At 48.2% G+C, this 26,180-nt stretch overlaps 2 protein-coding genes across 2 annotated transcripts in view; one reads left to right on the top strand and one right to left on the bottom strand.

The window, feature by feature from the left end:
- LOC144128815 (amidophosphoribosyltransferase-like) overlaps window positions 1-579 on the bottom strand; it is a 7,547-nt gene extending 6,968 nt beyond the window's left edge. Inside the window, exon 1 of the mRNA XM_077662547.1 lies at window positions 29-579. Within this exon, the coding sequence (XP_077518673.1) occupies window positions 29-579 (551 nt within the window). The remainder of the gene's footprint in view (window positions 1-28) is intronic.
- Paics (PAICS bifunctional enzyme) overlaps window positions 532-26,180 on the top strand; it is a 26,505-nt gene continuing 856 nt past the window's right edge. Inside the window, exons 1-7 of the mRNA XM_077662554.1 lie at window positions 532-664; window positions 2,770-2,970; window positions 19,382-19,560; window positions 20,242-20,449; window positions 22,602-22,771; window positions 24,229-24,406; window positions 25,476-25,634. Coding sequence (XP_077518680.1) covers window positions 658-664; window positions 2,770-2,970; window positions 19,382-19,560; window positions 20,242-20,449; window positions 22,602-22,771; window positions 24,229-24,406; window positions 25,476-25,634 — 1,102 coding nt within the window. The 5' untranslated portion in view covers window positions 532-657. The remainder of the gene's footprint in view (window positions 665-2,769; window positions 2,971-19,381; window positions 19,561-20,241; window positions 20,450-22,601; window positions 22,772-24,228; window positions 24,407-25,475; window positions 25,635-26,180) is intronic.

The following is a 26,180-nucleotide window of genomic DNA, read 5'->3' as shown; positions in this document are numbered from 1 at the left end:
GGCACACAAGTCGTGGGGGGCAACTTACCTGTGCTGCAGGGCGACAAGACCTAGGCAGATTATGTGGCTCACGTCCAAGTTGCTCGGCCATTCCCCGCTAGCGATGCAGCCAAACACGCCACACGCCTCGCGCAGCTCATGCTCTTCGTCGAACTGGACTTCTCGGGCCATTGCTGCGCTGGTGGTGTCCCGCACTGTGGGCGCCTGGTCGCACTTGGCGGCTGCCGCAGCGGACGGGGCCCGAAACCGCGCGCTGCCTCGGCTGAGAAATCTCTTCTCCGCGGCCGTCGGCGCAATCGCCGAGCACGTGGTGCCATTTTCGCCCTCCTCGCCGAGTGGCCAGGCACCCCTCGCCAGTCGTTTCGCGGCGATATTCTTCCGCGATAAAGATCCCACCGGCAAGGTTAGCGCGGCCGCCTCGGCGCCTATCAGTTGCGCGGCCACCCGACGACTCCTCTCCTGCCGCCCTCCCCCGCGGGTTGTATTCGCGAGCGCTGCTGGAGACACGTGTTGCTCGTACTCGCTTCGCGCCCGCGACTCCCGGTGCCAATTTACAGCTCCCCTGTAAAGGCAGCGCATCGGCAGCTCTTGTTTAAGCCAGGCCAGACATCGTCTTGCTCGACTTTTGCTCGCAGCTGCTCCAAGGTCGCCGACAACATGGCTAGTGAGTATTCGGTGCGCCGGGCGCCATTCCTCGCTTGGACCACACTCGGGTGCCCGCTGAAACGCGAAACCTCCGGCGCTTGTTTTGGGATGCGCGCCGTCGGCGGTCGACACCCCCATAACCTTTTTCTGCCACCCATGCTACCACCTCTGTCCAACGCGGTGCGCTCGCAAGTTTCGTGCCTTTGCAGCTCGCCAACGAGTCTTCGCCTGCACCTCTGGGTGGGTGTGGTTGCTAATCGACGCGCGGTTTATTTAAAAAGAACGGGAAACGCGCAGCTGCACAAACCGGATTGTCGTCCTTGCGCGTGGGGCGCCGGCCAATTCTCGTCTTCCTGTTCTTGTTTTCATCGTGGAGGCTGCGTTAAAAATCTATGCGTAAAATCCGACGCGGGAGAAAAGGTGTTTTGTTTTTGTTTTCTTGTGGACGTAACTTAGTGCGTTTCTTGTAGAGCATCCCGTTTGCGTAGGTGCTTTGTTGTAATTGCCACTCGTGCCATTCGTTTTCCCCGGCGAACAGCTAGTCCGTCTTGTGAAGGGTTGGCGCAGTGCGCAATTTATACTAAGTTGTCCTGCCGCTGATTTCGCCGAATAGGCGTACAAATTGTGGGGACGAGTTATTCCATTCGTTAGAATTTGGCAGCAGTTGCAGGACCTTCTTGTTCCTATACTGTAAAAACTCGTATTGTTCATACCCACGTCTCAAGCTAGTGTTCGCAACTCCAACGTCGTCGTAGCAGACGAATGTGGAAAAGTAATAAAACGAGTGGAATTGTCTAAATGGTAGGTCGAAAGATATAGATTGCGGTCCCCTGCTTTTCAAAATTCAACAGCCTATCAGTGACCGATTAAGCAGACTGCTTTCGTTAATGGTTGATGTTTTTCTTTTTGCCGCCAGAAACAGAGTTGAAGAGGGAACCCAGTAATACAATGTGATCGCGTCAAGTAGCCGCAATTATTGCCCAATAGCAAACAAACTGCCTTGGCGCGCAGTTCTTGGGCGAGAGAAGCCAGTAGAATCGCAATAAATTCTATTCCGAAGTGACACGAATCGTGCGATCACACGCGCAACCCTGGTGTAATCTTGGTCGAGGTCCGGGCGGCACGGTACGTGACATGAGTGTTATGATGCCAACTTTACCGCAATCATTACGTAAGCGCTTCGCGTTTAAGTTCGACGCATTGCTTGAAAACTGTGTGAAGCACAGCTTGCCAGTAACGTTTCGTTTGGGGAATTTTCTCTTTTGGCAGAGTATTTGAGGAGTAAAATTGTGTGAAAAAGGGAATTTTTACGGAATTTCAGAGAACTTAAGTCAGAACATAGTCTCTTTTCTAGAACTGTCGGAGTTTTCACGATGCTGAAATTGGGACTTCCTGGGTCTAATGGAGGGAATTTTCGGTTTACGGCATGGAAACATCGCTGCAGTTTGCATGCAGCGCAGTCGGAGAATGACAAATGGTGCCCGGCTGGCTACCGTATGCAAGAGGAAGGGGACAGGAGTGAGAGAGAAAGTTCACCCCGTCGTGCCCATGGTTTATCGGTCGCTCGCTGCAAATAAACTCCGCTGATGGTGAACGTTGAGGTCGCGGTGGTCACCTTGGTCTCCGTGCGGGGACGGATTCTAGGGACTTTATATGACCGCTACGTTGCTCTGTTATGATCTTCACGGCTGAAATCTGCCCATGAATGCGTGCGCCGTGACTACCGTGCCAGGACAACTCATGATCGAGTGATGTCTAACAACTTTCTATTGGAGCAACTGAGCTTTCACAGAAATGTTTTGGTACTGAGTGTAATGTCACATAAACAGTGTAGGTATACCTGCTTACGCCTTCAGGCTTGTAGATGGAACGTTATCGAATGCGTGCGCCTGTGGGACCCCAAATCCTGATGTAAATTTGTAATCTGGTGGCAACGTCGCGTCCACGGTACTCGGGTGTCTCTCTCACGCAAGCAGGTACGACCATGCCTTGACCTGTCGCGGAACCGGTCGTATAGCGGATTCTCTCTGCGTCGTCTCAAAGCGGCGTCAGCAATGCAGGCCCCAAGTCCACGCAGCCTTGAAACATGTACCCCACCGAGTATATCACTATGCGCTGCCGCAGGCGGTCTCCGACTGGGCAACAAGGTGATCGAAGGCAAGACCAAGATCGTGTACGAGCTGCCCGATCAACCGGGCAACGTGGTCCTCGTGTCCAAGGACCGCATCACGGCCGGTGACGGCGCTCGCGCGCACGACCTCCAGGGCAAGGCGGCCATTTCAAACGCCACCGCCGCAAGCATCTTCACCCTGCTCAACAATGCCGGTAAGCATATAGACGTGTGTGCGCCATGCTGTTGTTCTGTGCCGCGCAGAGGCGCATCCTCTTTGGGGCAGAGTGGAAGGCTGCTGCTTCTTGCTGTGCTCTGAAGAGGAAAGAGGAGGTGCGTGCACCTAATCGAGTGTGCTTCTGAGCTTCTGTAAAAACAGACGGAACGTAGGCGTCGGGAACCAGTTTTGAGAGAATAAGTTACCGAAGAATCAACGATCGCCATCGACGGTGAGAAGTACCACGGGAGTGTTCTAGCCCCGGAACTCCCCTTACACCCAACTCTTATGCCCTTGCTGTCACGATTGCGTACTGCTGGAGAGTGGCTGCTTTATTTTTTTACAATCTAAGGAACGAAGCCGTATGCACCGCTGCACTCAGTTGCATGATCTGCGATCGAAGTTATAATCCGGAATCTTCGTTAACAGGGACGAGATGAAACGTGGGTATGCCCAACTCATTGGCAGCTGCAGAAAGGGGCCCTTTTTCGCCGGGTTTTGATTATATATAATTTGTGTGCATTCTGATCACTTCTCTTTCAGCCAGTGATTGCGCAATTAATTTTCCATTACAGCCGCCGCGGTGGCTGAGTGGTTATGGCGCTCGGCTGCTGGCCCGAAAGTCGCGGGTTCGATCCCGGCCGCGGCGGTCGAATTTCGATGGAGGCGAAATTCTAGAGGCCCGTGTACTGTGCGATGTCAGCGCACGTTAAAGAACCCCAGGTGGTCGAAATTCCCAGAGCCCTTCACTACAGCGTCTCTCACAGCCTGAGTCGCTTTGGGACGTTAAATTCCCATAAACCAAACCAAACCAATTTCCCATTTATCAACACCCCGGATTAAAAAAAAACATACCCCCCTATGATTTCCTTGGTTTCATTGGCTTCCTTCGCGCACGCGCACACGCACACGCGCGCGCGCACACACACTGTGGATATGTGGTTTTCTACCGTAAAGGTCGTATATTCTCTTCGGACTGTCGCGATTTTAAGTGGGTCAAAATACGAAACCATAGGTATTTTGGCACACAGTGGAGCAGGCCTACGATTTCTCCAGTTTCATAATTTGAATGATCCGCGGATGACTTAAGCCTTTCCGGTGCAGCTCCAAGCCAGTATGAAATCATTTCGTTGGCTCTAAATTCTACCGGCGTTGCGGTATGGTGTCAATTTGAAGCTTGTTTCGACGGTATGTAGCCGCTGCTCCACTCGTACAGTTTTGTTATCTTAACTCAGGTATGTATAAACAGCGAACACATACTTGCGGGCGGAATAACATGGAGCTAGCTTCCGTGTTGTAACTGAACTGTTCTTACGCCTTACGCACACATTTCTTTTTTCTTTTACCCGGTTATGTGAGAGTGCATCAGCCCTTCAAAGGAGGCCTTCCAACCAATGCCGATTGTCATTGTGTCGCGGTTAATACCCTTGCACCTGCAGCTCCGTGCGATGTCATGCTAGCAGGCACCGCGACGTCAACAATCGGCCGACATGGCCGGAGGGCCTTCTTTGAGGGGCATTTGCCGCTGCGGTACGTCGTGTAATTTTCGTTAGGTAACGCGTGAAAGGAGCTGGCTGAAGTTCTAGTTTACTGTAGCCGAATGGAGCTGCTCCGTATTTATAGACGTTTTTAGCATACCGGCGACATATGCCTGTTTACTTCTGCGCACGCGCAGCCTCCCCGCCGCTTTCGTAGCGCTTGTGCTCAGCTAGTCAACGTCCTCTCGGCAATTTATCATACAGTAAATACTTCCAGGTCCACACACCTCGGCACCAACCGGAATACCAGCTTTGGCCAGCAGGGAACGGCACTCAGTTTCAGTCACGACAGTCGACGCCCCGGAGAAAGTATACCTCGTACACCGATGGCTTGAGAACAAGCTCGCGTATTCTCGTATTCCCACCGCCTCGTTTTCTGGGGCTGCGTTCCGACAAAGTGATTGCAGTGCGCGCCTTCCAGCCCATTCTCCCTGGCTGAGGCTCTGCGGAGTCGCGCAGTTCTCCATGTGAACCAGAAATCAATGGCTGAATTCGGTGCACTATTGCTTATCTTGTCGCCGTCGTTCTCGCACTTTTTTTTTTTTGCTGGGGATTTTAGTGACGTCCCTTTTAAATTTCACACTTTTTTTTTTCTCGGCGCCTTTGCGTAATTGGTGTGCGGCGAGCACAGTTGCAACGATATCGTAACGCGCACAATTCCCTTGACACGCTAGCGAGTGTGGTGCTCTCGGCGCACGAGCTCCTCGCTGTTTTCTTGGGTGGATAACACTCGAGCGGAGCTGTTATCGCTCCCCCTAGCAGTCTGGAGTCGATAAAAATCGTCTGGTGAGGCGCTCTCGAGCCCTTCCCCGTGTCATCTCGGACGCTGCAGTGTGCCCCAGGACAGGGGGGAGGGGGTGCTAACGCTCCTACAGGCTGCACTGATAAGCGCTGTCTCGCGTGACGGCAGCGAACGATAGCGGGAGAAAGCCGTCGCCCCCTCCCTGGGCGTGCTCCGCGGGCCATTACGACAAACCTTCCGAGGTTCGGCGGGCACTCGATGCCATCATCGCTTGGCGACGCCAAGCCGACTGCTCGGCTGGCTTTTAATTGCACTTTTGTATACGCAAGCTCGGCGCTGCTCGTTTGCTTCATCGCCTGCGATGGCGTCAGTTCCTTTGACAATGATTGCACAGTTCACAACTGTCTAAGGTTAGGTTGCCGGTTTTGCGTCATCGGACATCTGATTGGACAGCACGGTGACGTCACGCGCGAAGCCACTGCAAAGGCCACGCGCATTGGTCCAAACACGGCGACGTCACGAGTTACAGCATGGTGACGCGTTACACAGCGGTAACCGACCTGAGTTTTTTTTTTTCTTGAACTTTATGCTTAGCTGCTCTGAACACGTTGTCTGTAGTGTGATTTTTAAAAAAAAATCATTTTAAAGTGTTTGACAAAGCGAAAATTTTCAACTCGGAATTCAAACAGCATCATCTGGGATCCACTAGTCGCAACCAAAAAATCTACTTGTCCAAGTGGGAAATTGCTCCCATTTGAATGCAAAATTTGAAGGGCCATTGGGAAGCGGCTGTTTCCACTTGAGAACTGACGGAAACGTTGTTGATTGCGTCAGGAGCAACCGTGAGCAGTATTTCCAATTGGAGACGAAATAGGAGCTAAAGGGGCACTGAGGAGAACTACATCCAAATTTTTTCCAATTTTTACCGTCGGTAAAAAAAAAATGCTATAGCTCTTTCTGGGTCAGGTGATGCTTGTACGGCCGCAAAACGCCCGTTTATTGCTGTGAAAACTTGATTTAAAAATTTTCCTGCCACTCTATTCTTGTGACATCAATATACATCGTGACGTCTACACCGAAAGGGACTCCTGTGATCAGTCCATTGGGGAAAGTCGGGTTTTTCCAGTGGAGTCGGTCATTGGCATCGTAGTTCCACATGAGCGCTCACTAGTATGCTTTGACATTCAGCTGGAGCCATTCTTAATGGGGACGCTTCTCACTAGGACTGTTTGCTTACCAAGTTAATATTGCCCTGGTTAATGCAGCAGAGTCACCCCCCCCCCCCCCCCCCCTCTCCCGCTTTCTCACTGAATCCGCCCGTGCTCGTCCACAAAAGGAACATGGCGATAGCAGTCGCCCTGGGCACAGACGGGTTCAAAACGCCCATGAAAGTCGGCTTGGTATCGTGCCCGAAGCAACTAAGATGCGAAGTTGCGACTTTTAATGTGCAGTGTTCACCTCTTGCACCGCCAGGACAAGAGAGCTGCTCTCTCGCAGGTCAGGGTTGTACTATAGCTGGATGCAACCGAGTAACGAAGCGGCAGCCAGTGGCGTCAACCGGTTTTCATGACTTCGTGGTTAATCGCCTCGGACCTGCATGGTAGCGTCGCCTCGCAGAGGGTGGCAGATGAAAGGGCGTCATGAAAATCGGTAGACGCCATTCTGTCACCCTCTGCGATGTCACGCTAGCAGATCCAAGGGGATTAACCACGACGTCACCAGAATCGGTCGACGCCATTGGCTGGAGGGCATCCTTTGATGGGAATCTGCCGCCTCGTTGTTGAGTTGCACCAAACTATTAAGAAACCGTCCCCCAGGTCCGCATCAGCGTCATGTGCCGTTTTACCGTTATTGCGTCGAAGCGTTTATAAAAAGTGCAAGTTCCTAAGTTCATCCCTCAGGCGAGACCATTAGTCCATACTGCAGGCTTAGAAGTACCTTGGCCCGCAGCGCCGGTCGCAATTCTGTTGTCGAATCGTTCGGGAAAATAACCTCCGACGCCATTGTTCTCTCTGGTTATGCATGGTAAACAAGAGCTGAAGCCCAAAGAGGCGGTATAAACAATGTGTTTGTGTGGTCCGAACTTGGGCCTTATCTGTGCAAGTGGCCGCGTAGGCAGCCGATGGTGCAGGAGACATAGGCTGGGAGAAACGATCCCACTGAAACGAGTGTTTAAGCTGCGGTCGTTGATCGGCGGTAAACGAACTGGGGTTATGCGTCCCGTTGAAATCACTGTCCGGGGCTCAACGCTGTCCGGCGTGACTGATAGAAGCATATGCGCTGACGCGAGCTATGGCACGTGTTTGCACTTGCCCCCACACCGAAAAAAAAAATATAATTGTCGAACGCTTGCTGTCAACAACCGCGACATGCGATAAAAGTTTCAGGCTGGAAGGTAGATTACTTTGCCCGTGCCCTCAACAAAACCTTTCAGCAACTGTGCAAGTCTACATCTACCAGTGCTCGTTGCGTAAGGAAAAAAAAAATGCTCGTGCGGAGCGAAACAAGCTACCCTTGTCAGCTGTCTGGACTTGATCGTCGCAGACGGCGCCGGGCCGAGCGCCAGGATAAGATAATACCCTGGCTGCCAGATTGCTGCTGTTGTAGGTCTGGGCTGAGAAACCAGCGCAGTGAGTGCCGGCCGGGAAAGAGCCGTGGAGTGTTTCTGCGAACGAGAGCTCTCCTGATCGCAGGAGATAATGGGGTGCACTGCGCGTATCTCTTCGCACATCTGAGGCCACTTTCACATTGCCTTCACTGGCGATAAGATTTCCCCTGTGTTGTGCAGAGCACAGCCTCCCTGTGAAGGTTGCTTACTGCACGCATTTTTTTCTTCTCGTATATACTTTCAGCTTGTGGCTTCGCATTGCTTTGAGTCCGCAACCTTTGTGCAACCATGTTTTTAATTATCCTCAGCCAGCACCAGCTTGTTGCGCCAGATTATTTCCGCCAGCAAAGCTCGGCTCCCTTCTGCATTTCCTTGTCGTTTTTTACTTCCATTTTTCCCCTCCTGTTTTTTTTTTTGCTGTTTTACTGAGTGATCAGTAAACAGGCCGCTTTTTACCCAGACTGTGAATATCACACGGATCTCTCATCCCCCCCCCCCCCCCCCCCCCCCCCCAACTGCTCTGCTGGGTTTCTCGATCTGTTGAGTAGGCCCACAACGCAGTACGCGTGTGGTGGCATTCCCGCCGCTGGGCACACAGAGTTGTCCGTGTCTTCGAAGTAACTCGAATGCCGTTCCTTCCTGCCGTACACGCCCCGGGGACATTGTATACTCGCCAAAAAGCTACGTTTCAGCAAAGGATAAAAAGTGCGGACTAATGCGTAAGAAGGGGAAATCGCGTGAACGTAATTGGGATCAGTCGCTCCAACGCGACCTTGCCAATAGTCGTGTTCCGTCACTGATTCTTTTTATTTTGTAACTTTGCTTGTGCTGCTTTGTAATCGAAGGTCGCCGCGTTGGAAGGTTTGCTTGGGGTTCCCTTTTGCAGCCCTAATGTTTTTTTCTTTTTTTGTTCCCCGTGCGCACTCAACTTACTGGACATGCTGAATTACCGCGGACCTCTGGACCCTGTCTCCCGAATGGACGCCGTTATCGACCACTGCGGTTTAGCTTTTGATCGCCTGAGGTTTCGTTTTTATTTTGAAGGGGGTTCTTGCAGTCCGCCTGCATCGAAAAAATAAACAAGGAAAGGCACAACACAAGCGCTGTCTTTCATCTCAGTTTTAAGGCGAAAGCTCTTCTTGGCTCTGGAGTGGCATGGACGGAAGTTGTAGACAGTTATCCGCGCGAACTTATGTTAAGATGTAGAAGTTGATCCTGCAACAGTTGATACGCGACATATATGTAATGATTATAGTGTTGATAGTAAATAGATAGTAAAAATAGTGACAGTGCTAGAGATGGATTGTGGCAGTGATAATGATAGCTTCCATAGTTTTAGTGCTCGAAATAGATAGTGATGATGATAGCGATGGTTGGTGATATCGATGATGGTAGTAATTAAGATGACTGCGATAGAAAAAGTAAAATATGAAAAAGTGGGGAGAGAAAAAAACAAAGAAAATGGAGAGAGGAGAGGGAAAGGCTTTCGCATGTGCGTTCTTAATCCGACTTAAGTGAAACCTTTTTACATATTTTATTAGGGGATTAACGTCCCAAGGCGACTCAGGCAATGAGAGGCACCGTAGTGAAGGTCTCCGAAAATTTCGGCTGACATCGCACAGTGCACGGGCCTCTAGAATTTCAACTCCATCGAAATTCGACCATAATGAAACAAACAAAAAAAAATTGATAAGCCGTCGACTCTGGCCATTTTTTTTTTTTCACTTCAGGTGGTTGACGGAGAGCTGGCACATTGAACGTCCATTTGGGCAATTTGTGCGGCTTCCACAGTTTCGCGCACAAGGTGGTCGTCACGCGTGCAGAAGACTTTACGGTGCGCCTATGTAAGAACGCAAATCCAGCTGCTGCAACGGATGCGGAGGTGCCCACTGCCAGGGCGCGCTTAATCTTGATCCTGCGCCAGCTCTCGGCAGTCTTGAAGTCAGCACGCCGCCGCGGTGGCTGAGTGGTTACGGCGCTCGGCTGCCGGCCCGAAAGACGCGGGTTCGATCCCGGCCGCGGCGGTCGAATTTCGATGGAGGCGAAATTCTAGAGGCCCGCATGCTGTGCGATCTCAGTGCACGTTAAAGAACCCCAGGTGGTCGAAATTTTCGGAGCCCTTCACTACGGCGTCTCTCATAGCCTGAGTCGCTTTGGGACGTTAAACCCCCATAAACCAACCAACCGAAGTCAGCACGCGTGAGCATTGTGCCCTTCCTTGTCCTTGTCTGTATTGCGCTGCTTTATGATGGACGGCCAACTAACCCGCCTTCCCGCCCTCGCACACAGAACTGACACGAAGCCTATCTGCATGGCAGCACAACTACATATTTGCACTAGTAGCGAATCGCAACATGTAATGCTGCTGGAGCTTGATTTAAAGGGGCTCTGAAAGAGTCTCAATAAAGGTGGGGTATTCCTTGGGTGTTAAAGGGCGCCGCCTCACAGATAGCCTCCGGCGAAAATTTTTTAATGCGTTTCGTAGGAGCTAACTTATCTGTAGTTTAGTCGAAATTTTCAGCTTCTTCGCGCCGTTCTCCTTTCGGCTGTTTTTGCACGCTCTAAGGCAAGCTTGGTTGGAGTTACGGGTGCGGTATTTGGCTGCCCTCTAGGGTAACACTGCACAGCACCCGGACAAAAAGGTACGCGCTTCTCCGCCGCGCGCCCCCACCACTTACGTGCGCGGGAATTTCACGAGGGGCGGAGATTCCTGACCCGCCGGAACGACTTTGCCGACTGGCCGCGACCATGGTAGCTGCGTGACGCCTGAAACAATCTAACCAATAGCCATTTCAGAACAGAATTACGCAGGAGCGTGCGACGGAGGAGGGCGCGAACATGAAGTCGCGGGAAAGGACTCGGCAACTTTCGCACGTGATTTGGATTCTTTACTGCGCGGGGAAGTGTTTAGCTCAGATGTTCTTGGCGAGAGAATGTAGTGATTGAGCCAGTTTATGCACTCTCCTCAGGTGTTTCAGAGCCCCTTACAGATATGCGAAAGAGTGCGTGTGGTGTCGGGGCTACGCCACAACGTACCACGCCACCTGGGGCTGTGAAAAAAGCCCTTTACTACCAAAGATAAATAGCCCTAGTCTAGAGCAGTGGGAGGCCCTCCTGGCTGACTCCGACCCGAGCACACAGCTTATGCTGGTGACGAGGGCCAAGGCAGCGGCGGAGGCCAACGGGATCCTGGACTAGGGAATACCGACCACTGCAGCTCCACTCCTATCTATCCCCAACACCCTACTCCCTTACTCTTCCTTCTGTGAAAATAAATGTTTTTACTACTACTACTACTTAATGAGAGACATAGCCGCTGGCTGCTGGGCCGCCGTTCGCCAACCTGTGTACAACTGCCCATTTTGAAATCGCACAAGACACGTTGCTGAAAAAAAAAGGCGGGGGTGGGGTACGTTATATAACTACGAACACATTATTTTAGTTGCATGTTTGATTCTTTCAAATGATGCATTAGACATTAATATGCGTGCATGCATATTTATCATCGATTTTTCTATGCTGTTACGATTTAGTTTTTATCAGCCGAACGATGGCTGTGACGTGTAGATGTTTATGTCACGTGACGCATGAAGAAAAAAAGCACTACTGATACATAATTATAATACACTGCAACAGTTAAGCTAGCTTGCTTAAAGGGGCTCTGAAACACCTTCCGAGGAGAGGACATCAACTTGCTCAATCACTGCATTGTGTTGTCATGAACACCTGAGCCAAATAATACACCTCTACAAGCTGCAGAGGACCCGCAATCACGCGCGAAAGTTGGCGAGCCCTTCCCGGCAACTTTTTCATGCTCGCATCCTCCGCCGTCGCTCGCATCTGCGTATACAAGTTGAGCAATGGTTATTGGTTAGATTCTTTCAGACGTCAGGCAGCTACCATGGCCGCGGCCAATAAGCCGCGTAGCTCCGGCGGTTCAGGGAGCTCTCGCCCGCAGGTGGGGCCGGTAGAAGAGCGCCGCGACCTTCCAGTGTGCAAAAAGTGACGAGAGAAGAGGGAAAGGCGCGAAGAAGCTGAAATTCAAATTTTTACTACAGATAACTGTTTCTACAAAGCGCATTAAAAAAAAATTCTTCCTGGACAATATTCTAGAAGCAGCGTGACTTCACATCCCAGGCATACCGCAGCTTTATTAGAGCTCCTTTAAAGGGACTATGCAATGACTAAAAAGTCGCTTGTAAATGTTTTCAGTGCTTAGAAATGATGCTAAGAAGCATTCACACCAAGTATGAGTCTTCGGAACTGAGCCGGCAATTTATTATGAATTTTTAAAAGCCGTGTTTTTTTTTTTAATTCGCGGGCCGATTGGTGTGCTCGTAGTGACCGATTTTGAAACTAAAATCGTGAAAAAAGACGTCACTGCACCCATGACGTCGCCAGGCCACCACGCGCTCTCATTCGCTGGAGCCACGGCAGCCACGGCGTCACGGGCACACTTCCGGTAGCCGTGAAAATCGTCTGCTCGTGCCGCCGCGCGGCCCTCTCGGGCAAGCGCGAGCCAGGGCATTGCCTTCGCGCATATGGTTTCAATTTTCCTCTGCCGCCTCCTTCTGTCGGGTGTTCCGGAGCCACTCGCAGTGGCTCGCCGAGTCGCTACTGTCGTCGCTGGCGTTCAGCCGGTACGACGTGAACGCATAGGAGCGACAACCGGAAGTTGCGAAAGGAGCGTCAGCGGATGACGTATTAATGGGCGGGGCCCAGTCCCAGAGCTGTTTTCTTTATTTTTTTCTGGTGCCCCGCGTGTACGAGTTGAGAGGGAGAGGAGGAGCGTAATTTTTAATCGTCTATATCTTCTTTGCTATTGATGCTAGCTCAAAAATTCTTGCACTGGGGGGACGAGTCATGGAATGCCGATGCCTCGTCTGCTTTACGTAATCTCAATTAATTTATTGCATAGTCCCTTTAAAGAGCTGGACTGATAAGGGAGTACATATGAGCGGCTATATTGCAGTTTTCTTTTATGCCTCACGTGACCTAAACATCTGCTCACATCAGTCATCGCTTGTCTGATGAAGCCGAAACAGCATCAAAAATAAATTCAATAAATTATTCAGCTATCGTAGCGTAGGGTAATACGTCGCGGTGATCCATGTGGACGCCTAGGGCATCATTGAAAAGAAGAAAGCACGCAAGCAAAAATTTGATGTACGTCTGTACTCGTTTAAGTTAAATTTCGCTGCTAGCCGGTTTTCGGTGGCTCGAGAGGCATAAGGAAAGCATGCACAGCCCGCCGTGCCAACGTAGGAAGCCCCGGTAAGCCACCCTAGCGCCGCTCACGAAACGTAAGCAAGCGTAAATTTCGGCTCAGAATCCGGGCACGTACTTCCTGCGCCGCATGCTTCAGGATAGCAGACGGAAGCGCTCAAGCTTGGGTGTCGGCTGCCGGCGTCGAAGTAAAACCATGAACTGTCCTGAGCTGTTCCGTTGGCTACCACCCAGAAAATGGACGGTATCCACGGCTTCCGCAGCAGTGTTCGGCCAGTCAGCATGCGGGAATTTCGAAACACGGAGCCAATGAGGGGGGCAAGCGTCGGGGCCGGTGCATATGCGTGGCGCAGCTCCGGCGGTCATCATCGGAGTGCCTTTTATCTGGGAGTTTTCCGTCCTTGGAACGACCAGCCACGTCGGCTACGCTGATACCGAGCCCGTCGGCCTTTCGGGTCGCGTTGTCGGTTGCCGCCGCCATCGTATCACGAGTGCCCCCGCCCTCCCTCTCCCTGCTGCGAGCTCCTGCCGGCCGGGCGGTGCTTGCACGCGGAAACGCTTTTGCGTATCACCCGCGTCATCTTACTCGCGACATAGAATAAACAAAAGGTGGCACGAAGCTAGGGTTCCTGCAGCGTCGCGACACGGAAAAGTCAGATTACGACCCTATGGCGGCTTTCTTCTTGGGCGACTGGTGCCAGGCAAGCTAGGCAACGCACCCGTTACAAGGACTGCGATAAGCTTAATGATATTGTTCCGCCGTATACATGTTTCTGTCGCGATTGAAAATACCCCTTCTTGAATTATAGCTGGTAAACTCGTCGACTCATTGCTTTCAGCAGCCTCGTCCCAAAAGCTTGCCCTCAATCCAGATGCTCGGTGGCCCAGACCAGTGGCTTTGGCGCTCGGCTGCTGTGACTGGCTCCATCCCGGCCGCGGCGGTCGTTTTTTGGCAGCAGCCGAAATACAAAAACGCCCGTGTGTTGTACGATGTCAGCGCACGTTAAAGAACTCCAGGTGGTCGAAATGAAGCCCTCCACGACGACGTCCCTGATAGCCCATATATGTGCCGCTTCGGGACGTCAAACCTTGCAGATTGCAATTTCGCTTGCAGCTCAGCGCACTGAAGAAGCGTCCTAAAAGCTTCCTTGTGATTCTGTTCAAATTCTGTCGCTACGGCAAGCGCCTATGTAACATGACTTCCTCGAGGGATGCCCGTTTCCATGCGGCATCTGGGGGCTGCGCCGACAGATTGCGAAGGACAGTACGCCCTTACGACGAAAATGTCGTTCAGATTTTACGACCTCTAAAGCGTTTCCGCCCGGGGGTTAGAAGCCTGATCGTTTCTGAATTGCGCCATCGTGTTTGCAGGTCAGGTCTCGAAGACAACCTGTATTCCTGGCAGTGGACCAATACTATGCGCGTATTTGCTAATAACGTTTGCTTTTACTGGCAGCAACTTTTTTCCTCGTACGCTGAGGCGGATTCGTGCGTTTGTGCGCAAAAAAATATACATACAGAACCCACGCCACTGCGAGTGCTATGACCTCCTAAAGAAAACCAAGCTGGGTTCTCTATTCCTTATCCGTTCGCATAAACCTGTTCTGCATACATGATGCGCACACGCGCAGTGCGGGTTTTCGCTTCCAGACGGGATGCGAGCTTCCCCCCTCCCCTCGCCGTTCTCTACCGTTGCATCAGCAGCGCCTCGGGCGTTGCGCACACGCATCGTGACGCACGTGAAGCCATGCCATGCCATGCGCTCTTAATGCTGACGTCATACATGTGACGCTTTCGTGTCGGACTGCTCAGGGAGCATATGCTCGCCGGCGCCAGGTATACCTAAGCCATCTTTATCGCATAACGTATCCGTATGACGTACTGGAGGACGTCATGCGGATACACTATTAATGGTCATGAAGTTCGTCAGAACATTGATTTCGTTTCACTTGTGCATCTGTTGCATTTAAACGTTACCAAAGCGCCTGCCGATCGTTTTAGCTGACCACCTCTGCCACGAACCTGCCATATCGGTAGTGTGGATCAAAATACTGCTAACTGCTTTCTTTCACTGCACTTTTGTACCTTTTCTGACCTCGACCTGGCTGTTTTGTGGCTCGATAATCGCCGATGTTTTCATTGAAAATACGTAATGAAATTCATTTCGGCTGCGTAGCCCGGTACGTGTTTCGCACTTGTAGTGAACTCGGTGAACCTGCGTCGACGTTAAGCGCCGGCATTCCGAGCTGACCGGATCGTGCGGTTTGCTCCCCCGAGAAGGAGGGGGCGGACCAAGCTCGGGGACGGCGGGCATTACGTAGGCGACGCGTGTGCTTCCGTCGACGCTGCATTCCCGAAAGGCGTCAACAAACGGCGTCGCGGCAAAATCGCCAAGGCCGTGTTTTCGTCCTGCCCCTACTGCACACTTCCTTGTTTTCAAGATAACCCCAGCCTGTCTGCGGTATAGGGGAAGCCATTGCCAGCGATCCTCGATGGCCTCGCGAGAGCGCGCGTATGCATGGTGTGCCGCCAGGTTGAAGGACCGTTCGTTGCACGGCGTAGCGACGACAGACGACCGCTGAGGCTTAAAGGGCGCCCTTTTGCGCATCGTCGTGCAGCCAACCGGCACTTGTCTCCTTAATCGCGCGGTGCATTTTTACTGCTTTCAGCTAGCATGCAGCTCAAGCAAGTTCATGGCTTGCACACCCGCACAACATCCGAGATAGGTGGCTATAGTCGAGATAGCATTTTATGCTTTTCTGTTATTATTAGACGCGTCCTTGAATGTGAAATTCTACTCGGTCGTTCAGGTGGTCGTGAAGCGGTAGCGGTGGTGTGGTGAGGTGTGGTGGTTGTGTTGCTGCCTGCCGCGAATGCTCGGTGCTTCCTCTTGCATCTGTTTTGTTTTGTCACACACAGCGCGTGCAGCTAGCGCTCCCCGCAGAAAATAAAGGTGGAAGCAGACAACAGTGCTATAAGTGCTAGCACACGGAGCAGACTTTATGGCAGTGCCGGAACTTCGGATGTGCGCCCAAGTTTCAAGTTCATTACTTTTCATAATTTGTATTACTGAGGCAAGCAGGGCAGCGAACGTGTACTAGCACATCGAAATTTTTGCTAACTGTATACACGCTGCATTTGCTATGGTGCTGTTCTGCCACCGAGTCGCTGGGTCTCTCCAGTGCCCGCATTTATTTGGCATATTATTTGGTTATAATTGTAGCAGTGGTGAAAAAAAGTGTTCACTTAGGAACTTAGAAATTCCCCTTAAAGGAGAGTTTGTGTTTTGCACCTCGCACCACTGCGGTCCTTCGAGGCTGTGGCAGGGATCGGCGTGACATGTAGGCTCCCTAGGCAGTGGTAATGGGCTGCGATGCATCAAGAGAAATGCAAGAAATCGGCGCGGCCACTTGTGGCAGCTAACCGAGAGAGGAACAGGGGCACGAACAGCGCTGCACTCTCTACGGTTCATCATATGAGCTGCCTCGGCTGTCATGCCCAATATGGCACTCGAGGTTGGTCACTCTGCTTGCCGCAGCTCTGATTGTGTTCATAAACGGCTTCACGGAGCATATGTGAGCACTGAAGCAGATGACTGGAACTGTGCACTGTATGATAGCAAGTGGGGACCTATTTCGTCATGTTGATGTTTACTGTGCATCACTGTATAAAGCATTGGTAACTGCTGTTTTTCGCAAAAATTCCAATAGAGAATTGTATTGGTCTTATACATGATTAGTATTAGTTCTATAGAAGCACCACTTGGATCATATTGGTTTCAATTTTGCTTAGTATACGACTAATAGACATGTCTATATGATCATTAGACCAACACCTTGGTCAGATACTTGGAGTATTGAGCATGTTGGTAGTACACGATGGCCACTGGTCGTATTAGTCCATCTGATACATATATAACTGTTGGGTATATTTGACCAATAGTACTGTGTGTAGTGGTCATGAATGCATATAGTTTTTAGCATCAGAAAAACCAGCAGATCACGTATTGGTCTTTTTAGGTGCACTGGCCGCAAGACTTCGGGACTTTTTTTTTTTTTTCGGAGCAGGAAAGCTGTAGCTACATGCACCTTTGACAAAAAAATGTTGCATATGCAAACTACACTTTTTAGATTGCAATTCAATTGAGAGTAGGTAGCAAATGACTGAAAACGGGCATTTCGAATGCACTACCCATTGCCACTCCACTGCAACTGGAAAAAGCGGCAGCCGCTTACCCAGTTCGATTTGCATAACACATCCTTTCATTATGTATATTTTGACACATCAAAACAGCATGCAGAAGGTGCACAGAATACTAAAGTGCAAGCCCCATGACCTTTATGCAGGCATTCTGGTATATATGACATAAAATATCTTGAGTCTGCCATGCTTGTATTCTCTTATTAACAATATCAACCATTGTATACTATAAAAGATCAACAAATTCTTGCACCTTAAAGGGACCAAACACTGAATTTTAAAGCAGCCAATTTTTTTCGCCACATTGGAAAGCTTGCTGTCTAAAGTGCTGGATTCCACAACGGTTTTCTTGGAAACACTGTAGAAGGTTTGTACCGAGAATAGTCAATGCATGCACCTGTTTTTATGTGTCCCAAAACTGGGAACCATGGTCAGCGAGCGTGATGGGTATTGCACATCGTCAAAAGTGCTGTACCAAAAACTGATGTAAATTTCACCTCCCAGACAGTAATCAGACGCTTTTCATATGGAGGAGCGTTCAGTTTAGTTTCCACACCCAAAGCTGTTGCAGCACAGTGATGTGCTCTTCATCAACATAAGTTTTAGTAAACAGTGGTTTCCGCTTAATCTAAGAAATGCAAAACACTGTAGCACCATCTCGTGACAAAAGCTCAAAGCACACGGTCGGCGATGCAAACGGAGTGTTGCTTTTCATGAAAGAGTGCACTGGAAAGAGTTTTAACTATAATAAAACATGACACACTCCTAAAAAAAAGAACTGTGCACTTAAAACAGATTAGCAATATTTTAGAGATGTGGTCATGGGGAGGAATACTGATAATGGCAGGTTTCACTGCAAGATGGCTTTTTATGCGATTTTCACTGTCAATTTAAAATTATAAATCATTGTTTCTTCAATACTGCAGTGCTCGATTCTTACAATATGAGGCAGTGTTTTCACTTCTGCCATCTCAAGACACGTTTTTGTTAGTGGTCGGTCCCTTTAAGAAAAAAAAGAAAACCTATAATAAAACACCAATGTCACTTGCAGCATATCCCTGTTAACATCCCTATGTGCTGCTTGAAGCTCTTTTGAGCTCTGTGATAAACTGGGATATAAAGGTAGCTGAATACATGTTGGAGGAAGATAGTCACATTAAGTAGTTAAACAGGAATGTTGAGAATTTCATACACCTTGAATTCATGCAGTTCTGGCAGTAGTGCATACACTGCTCCTGCTACATGTCAAAACTATAGAGAGAGGAATACGTTGTAAATGGTGGCTGGAAAGATATGTATTACAGCAGTTTATATTGCCTTTTTTATTTAAGTGACTATATCCGCACATTCCAGGTTTTACTCCTCAATGCAGAACTCATGCACTTGCTTTAGACAAGGCTCTTTAATGGTTTCTTCAGCACTCAGGAAGTCAAAGCAAGCATTAAAAAATTAATGTCGTGTTAATGAACCACAGATGATCGAAAATAATCCATAACCCTCCACTATGCTGTCCCTCACTGTCTTTGCTCAGCTTCAGGACTAACGTTTGCTTCGCTGCCATAGCAAAAAATTAATATGCTATCATTAATAAGTTAAGAGTGAAAAGAAATGCCTAACAACAATTTACCTGTTTCCAAAAGCACTTGCCTGAGGAGGAACTGATCTTTGTCATGCAAATTTGGCATGTCAGCTACATAGGTTTAAAGGGGGCAGAAACACCAAATTCTGTGGTACTATTTCTTTGGAATGATGCACAAGACTTTAGCTAACATAGATCACCATGTGGAATTCTGCTATGCCAGGTGAATAATGTCTGTACTTCAATTCTCTATGATGTCAGAGACGGGGTTATTACTTGCACTGGACCTGAAAAAACTGAAAACTTTTTCCTAATCAGATCACTTATATTCTTGCAGCTGTCTGAAAACCATACCAATTGCTTTAAATCAATCGACAATGTAAGAGCACTGAACAACTTAATTGGTCCTTTGGTAGCAGGAAATACAAAATTGTGGCTGCTGGAAGGAAACCAAACACTGTGCTGCATATGTTGTTGTGCTTGACCAACTGCAACCCCTGTGCTTGGCTGTTGCAGGGATCAGGACCCACTTTGTCCGCAAGCAAGATGAGAAGTCATTTGTGGCCCGGAACTGTGCCATGGTGCCGATCGAGTGGGTGACACGGCGTATTGCAACTGGCTCTTTCCTCAAAAGGAACCCAGGAGTGAATGAAGGCTACCGCTTCAGCCCTCCCAAGCTGGAGACTTTCTTCAAGGTTTGCTTGCTTGACCTCTGGGTGCAACTGCCAATTCATCCACAAGAGTCTTGCTGGACTGGGATACGAGGCCACAAGTTTTACCTGCTGTCTTGAGACATGTAGTAATGTACAAAAGCTGACTGGATTACATTTAAGGCATGCAAAATTTTTTAATGTGGTGAAAGTTGTGCTTTTTGTTTAAATATCCTGTCATACTTGTATGTGCTCAATTAAAGCACGTGTGAGGTACTTTTTTTCCTTGCTGCTTTACACCTCACTCATACAGCACGAGCGTATGCAGCACAGCCTTCCCTCCACTGAAGCCATTTCCTCCTAAGACGGTGTGTGGTGCAAACTTGACTTGCATCATCTCCACACTTCTCTTAGTGGCATGCCATACAAACGCTTGGCATGCAGCATTAGAAATGCTAAACAAGCTATGCAGTTTCACCAACCCTTCATTCTCAAATGCATGCTGACTGAAGAAAATTAAGTCTAGATTGCAGTAGAAAAACAGTTTAGTATGTGGCTGCACGCCTTATCACTGAGGCTAAATAAGTATTGACCGGGTTTTTGTGAAACTGCTGGCTGTCATTCCATGTGACGAAAATTCCCGTAGGTGCTGATTTAAATGCTTGCCCGTATTTAGCTATGCTCAGTTGCCCCGAAGACATTTTTGGTCTTGGTTTTTGGCGGCAGGATGATGCCAACCATGACCCCCAATGGTCCACAGAGCAGCTGATTGCAGCCAAGCTTCAGTGTGGAGGCATCACCATTGGTGCTGAAGAAGTGCAGATCATGCTGCGCACAACTCGCACTGTGTTTGAGATCTTGGAAAGGGCCTGGGCATCTCTCAACTGCAGCCTGATTGATATGAAGGTGGAATATGGAGTGGACCTCCAGACAGGTAGGCATATTTCACTCTTCATGTGGTCAAACTGTCCAGGTCTGCACATATAATATCCTGCTAGCCTTGGTTCCATAGTCAACACTTTCAATGCTGCGGTGGCTCAGCGGTTATGGCGCCCTGCTACTGACCCGAAAGACACGGGTTCGATCCCGGCCACGGCGGTCGAATTTCGATGGAGGCGAAACTCTAGAGGCCCGTGTACTGTGTGATGTCAGTGAACGTTAAAGAACCCCAGGTGGTCGAAATTTCCAGAGCCCTACACTACGGCGTCCCTCATAGCCTGAGTTGCTTTGGGATGTTAAACCCCCATGAAGCAAACCAATCAACACTTTTAGACGCCATTTTTTGTTTCTACCCGGAACAGGTATTTTTGCATTATAGTGTACTTAGGCCTCAAAGACAGTTTGTCAGTTTTACAGCCCAAAATGGCAGCGGATAATTTTTTACAGGGATGTGCAAAATTCTGTACAAAGTGTTTTAATTTATGGCAATAGCAACATCCAAATGCCAGGACTTGTCAGGTAAAAACCCGAACGATCATGGAATCAATATCAGTTTCAAATATGCATATTCTGATTTACATTATTAAATAAAAAGTTATTGCTGGTGGCAAAATTGGCCTTCACAAAGATGGCAGATGACGTGCTACTCGGCTTAATTTACTGCATTCACTATATGGCATAAAAACCATCATATTTGCAACATGAAAGATGCTAGTCACCTAAACCTGAGAAATCGCTCCCAGGTGCAGCACACTCCTAGAGAAAACTGCAAGTTCACATTGTTCTATGTACGAAGTGCCTTAAAGGGTTAACACATTTTTGAAAATCTATTTGCATCTAAGCCTTACAGAGGATAACTATTAGTGGACTTGAAGTGTCTGCATAACAGCGGCAAGCACTGTTGGCTACTTGGTAGTGAAGAGTAGTTTTTGCATTGTTTGCATGAAAACAAGCATGATGTGTGCTTTCAGCCTTTTCACATTGATTTATATTTATGCACCGTTTGCACTGCCGTGCTTTTTTTAAATAGCACATTCCTTGCATGGCACTTGGTAAGGTTGATCCTGAACAAATGGAAGTGTTATCGAAGTGATCCAATGAAACCTTCGCATTGGGCACACACTGCTATGTTTATGCTCATAAAACAAGGACAACCTGTTCGTGGTTTATGTGGAGATGAGGTCAGAGTAAAACAGTGTTCTTATGCTCACAACTTTAAAAACTAATAAAATAAGGCTGGGGTTCAATGCAGTTTGAACCTAGTTATGCGAGCGAAAGCTCAGTTAAGCATGGTCTCCACTGTCTCAGATCAAATGTCAAGGTCAGGTACCCAATGGTCCTAGTCATATGATTACATAGTCATACTACCATAGTTTGGGCCATACCACCACGCAGTTAAGATCGCTTTGACCTTGCGAGGTATTGAAGGCCATTGTCTCATCCACATCAAAATTGGAAGGTGTACCCCAGGAAGTAGAGCTCTCGCTCTAAAAGCTTTTCACAGCATTCTACATGAATGCATATTACTTTCCACCTCAGCTTGCAGTTGGGAGAAAAATTCAATTGTAGATTTGTTGCAAGTTGTAAGGTCTCTAAAAGAAGGAACTTATTCTTTTTATCACAGCAAACATTTCTAACCTTGTGCTTGGCTGTTAGGTTTAGCCACTTATTCACCATAAAATCCAACACAACAATCTTTACATGGCAACAATGAAGGTAATGTTAAAATAGCTGAACATTAATTGCTACAAAATTGGTAATATTTTTTCTCATTTTTTTTAGCTTGTGTGATACTGCCACATGCATGAGGAATTGGGATTTGTATTCTAATATCAAAAGTGAATATAAGGCTCATTTGTGTGAGGCACCATACCAAATGGTGCAGTGTCCCATCTAGATGTCTCAGAAGGAAGACTTTTGCTCCTTCATGTTTGGCACATGGCTTCTGATGCATTCACAGTGCACTGTGGCATAGTTCTTGTGAATGTGGGGGTGGGTAAGTGGGCGGGCAGGTGTGGGAGCTGAAGACTATGTCACTAAGGTGCAAAACTGGTTCCTAATGAGGAGTGAACAAGCTATTAGGCAGTGTTCAAGTGCTGAGTGAGCAGTTGTTTAATCAGTTTGGTATGTAAAATTATCTGTTTCAGGAGAAATTCTGCTGGCCGACATCATCGACAGTGACTCGTGGCGTCTGTGGCCTTCTGGTGACAAGAGGCTGATGGTTGACAAGCAAGTTTACCGAAACCTCACAGAAGTCACTGCAGAGGCTCTCGAGACAGTCAAGAGGAACTTTGCTTGGGTGGCAGAACAGATTGAGGTATTGAAAAAGCACATTCCAGGCTAAATTTGGTACTGGCGCTACTTTTCTTGAGTGCAGATGTTTTGCGCAAAGTAGTATGTTTAATGTACTCTAGCTATATCTTGAAAGCATTGAAAGTGTTCACATTTTTTGAACTTTGTGATGAAGCTACTTGATCCTAGCTCAGAAACCCAAGCGAAGAACAAACATGCACTTCAGGGAGTATGCAGCTTTCAAATCCCAGAAAATGGCCAAAAAAAATGATTTTGTAAATTGTTGTCTCTGCTTGTATGCCTCATTTTTGATGCTGCCCCAAGTTTCATTGTTGAAATCAACCAGAAGTACTCTAAAGAAACTATGTGAACTGCGGCGGGCTGTGCATTGCGAGGAAACGCTCAAACAACAATGGACTTGTTTCTTCGCTGCAGTTTTCTGACTGGATACTCCCCTTGCAGAACAGATTTATTCAACTGTTTCATACATTTTGACCCATTTGTCTTGTTAAACTCCTAGTACATTCTTTGATTTTTCAAATTTGTGAAATTTAAATTCCTTGCATGAAATTTTCTTCACTCTAGATGTGTTAAGACACTGCATCGCAAAAATTCAAAATCAAAATTTGTGCTTTGCAAAAGAAAAAAATTAAAAAGAATGTTCTGACCTGCAGCATGCCAGTAGGAATGCAATGAATTTCGATCTAGGCTTCTGCCACATTTTCTTGCAACTGTGCAGGCTTTTCACAAGATTTGGCGAAAAAAAAATTTTCTGGAGATATAACAGTGAACCTTCGTTAAGAGTAGTCAAAATTATTTCTAATATGCTCAAGAAATTTCACATTATACATCAAGAAATAAAAAATTTTGAATACCACATCCCTCTCTTAATGCGACTTAGAGATTTCTTGTTATGCACCATTATGAGGATGTGCATGCCAGAAAGTGCTCAGAAGGCATGAGTACTGTGCACCTGTTCACTTGGTGAAGCATATTATTGCAACCTGCTAGACTATAGTGAAGCACTGTGCATGATGCAGTGTAGCTGGTCATTTTGAGTGCTGCTGTACACCTTGCGCTGTCACAAGCGGTAGCTCTCTGTGCCAGTGTGTACACGTAAATAATTTGCTGGTGTACATATTCTGGATGGCTTCTGCAATCTTTCACTGCCAGTTTTCTGCAACATCCATGCACATCATTTTTTCACAAGTCTGCTGCATGCTTGCACTAGATTGGACCTACAGGTACTTTTATTGCAGGCGAACTAGGTTCTGCAGTTTTGCTTAGTATTGGTTCTATCTTGGTAGCTAACATTCTTAATGAATATTGTTCCGATATAGTAGTCTGATGCTGTCATTTGACAGTGTCAAATGGGAGTATGTGTCAAATGGAGTGTCGTGATGACAGCAGTTTTCAGCTTGTGCTGCATGAGATCGTGTTGCAACTTATGACTTGGACCAAATTCTTTGTGCATCCTTGTAGAAACTCAGCCCCAAGCCCAAGGCACAAGTGGCTGTTGTGATGGGTTCGCCCTCTGATAAGGAGCACTGTGAGAAGATCAAGAAAGCCTGTGAGAAGCTTGGTGTCCCCTGTGAACTGAGGGTGGCGTCAGCACATAAGAACACTGACCAGGCTCTGGACTTGATTGCTGAATATGAAGGCATGTCATTCTTTATGTTTGAAATTCTTTGGAGTTGATGGCAAGTAAGGTATCCTAGTGTGGAAGACTCTCACTAACCTCCCAACCAAAACTTCGAAATTTTTAATTGCTAGATCAGTGTATCATACTGCAGGGATAAGGTGATCAGTCATTCTAATTAAGCCCCAGAAAAACTGGTTGGCAAAAAGCACGAAAGTGGCAAGTTTTCTTGGGTGTTCGTGCAACTGCCTGTAGTGCAGCAGTTTTTATTGACATTGTGCTGGGATACCACTCTGCTATACCAGCTTGTACTTTCTTGTCTTTATTGTTCATCAGTGAGGTATACTACAATGTCTTTCAAACATTTGCTCATGGTTCAGCTTGCAAAATGTTACAGGTGCTCATTATAGTAGGAACTTTCTCCTTAAGACTACCTGCGTCTGGTACAGGGCATTACTATAGACCGTTGTTAGCTCTTACTCCATAATCTCGAAATATTCGTTAAACCTTTCCTTCATGCATAGGCACAGTGTGTTTGCCACTGCTTATCTCGAAATGCCTCCATAATGAAATATGGATACCTTGAAATCTTCTAGCCTACAAAATTCGAAACATTGGCCATCAACGAGCAGCCTATGCAGCCTGCGAGTCACATCATGGACCAACATGCATGCCTGTGCGGACGCACCCTGCTAGCCCGAAAGGCGTGGGTTTGATCTCTGCAGCGGCGATCGCATTGCGATAGAGGTGAAATGCTAGAGGCCCGTGTACTGTGCAATGTCAGTGCACGTTAAGAACCCTATGTGGTCGAAATTATCCGAAGCCCTTCACTACGGCGTCCCTCATAGTCTGAGTCGCTTTTTGATGCTAAACCCCACAAGCCATAAAAATGCAAATTAAAATGAGTCGTTATGTTCAGGTAATAAGTGATAGCTTCGTAATTTGGAGTCTGAAGAAAATTGATAGAGATAAGGATGACGCCTGCTCAACAGTTGTTGCCCAACCCAATGTTGTGATTGTGCACAGAGCACGTCTGGCAATGTGATAAGCAGAAGGGGCATTCACACTTTGTTTCTGGTCTGAATTTCAGGTGAAGGGATACCAACAGTGTTTGTTAGCGTTGCTGGCAGAAGCAATGGTTTGGGCCCAGTGACGTCTGGCAACACCGTGTACCCAGTAATCAACTGCCCACCAGTGTCGGGAGAGTGGGGCGCACATGATGTTTGGTCTTCACTGAGGCTGCCATCGGGTAAGTCTACAGCTGGAACAGCTTTTCCCCTTGTGAAGCAGAAATAGAGGCTTCAGGATAATAAATTATAGTAGCCCTGTGGGTCGGCCGCCCTGTTGGGGTAATGTTGTGCCCCTGAGTGCAGATTTACTCTCAGAGGGGAAGTGATCCCGTATGCATAAAGGTTTGTAAAAAGATGGGCTCAAGGGGGAATCTAAGCCACCACCTCACCCCATCTGCTATTCCTGATCTCCAGGAACAGCTGAAATGACTTGTATACACCATGAAGTTAATTGCAGCATATTATATGTACTGAAAAATATTTTCCACAATCGGCAGCAGTTTGGAAGATAGAAAACATGCATGAGCCTCGTTCCTCAAAAGCCATAACATTGCAGTACTTCTCATAAAGCCTTCAGATGCATGTGGCACCACATGCCACATTGGGTGCCACCTTTAAGTGTTTCACCCCTGATAATGCCGAGCATATGGCCTAGGGGTGCCTGTACCAATTGTAAAAACTGTAGGATTCCCAGCGACAGAGGTTCCAAGCACTTCCTGCATACA

Source organism: Amblyomma americanum, chromosome 4 (assembly GCF_052857255.1).
Source record: "Amblyomma americanum isolate KBUSLIRL-KWMA chromosome 4, ASM5285725v1, whole genome shotgun sequence".
Classification (NCBI taxonomy): Eukaryota; Metazoa; Arthropoda; class Arachnida; order Ixodida; family Ixodidae; genus Amblyomma; species Amblyomma americanum.
The sequence above is the reverse complement of the archived record's forward strand: the minus strand, read 5'-3'. Positions and strand labels throughout refer to the sequence as shown.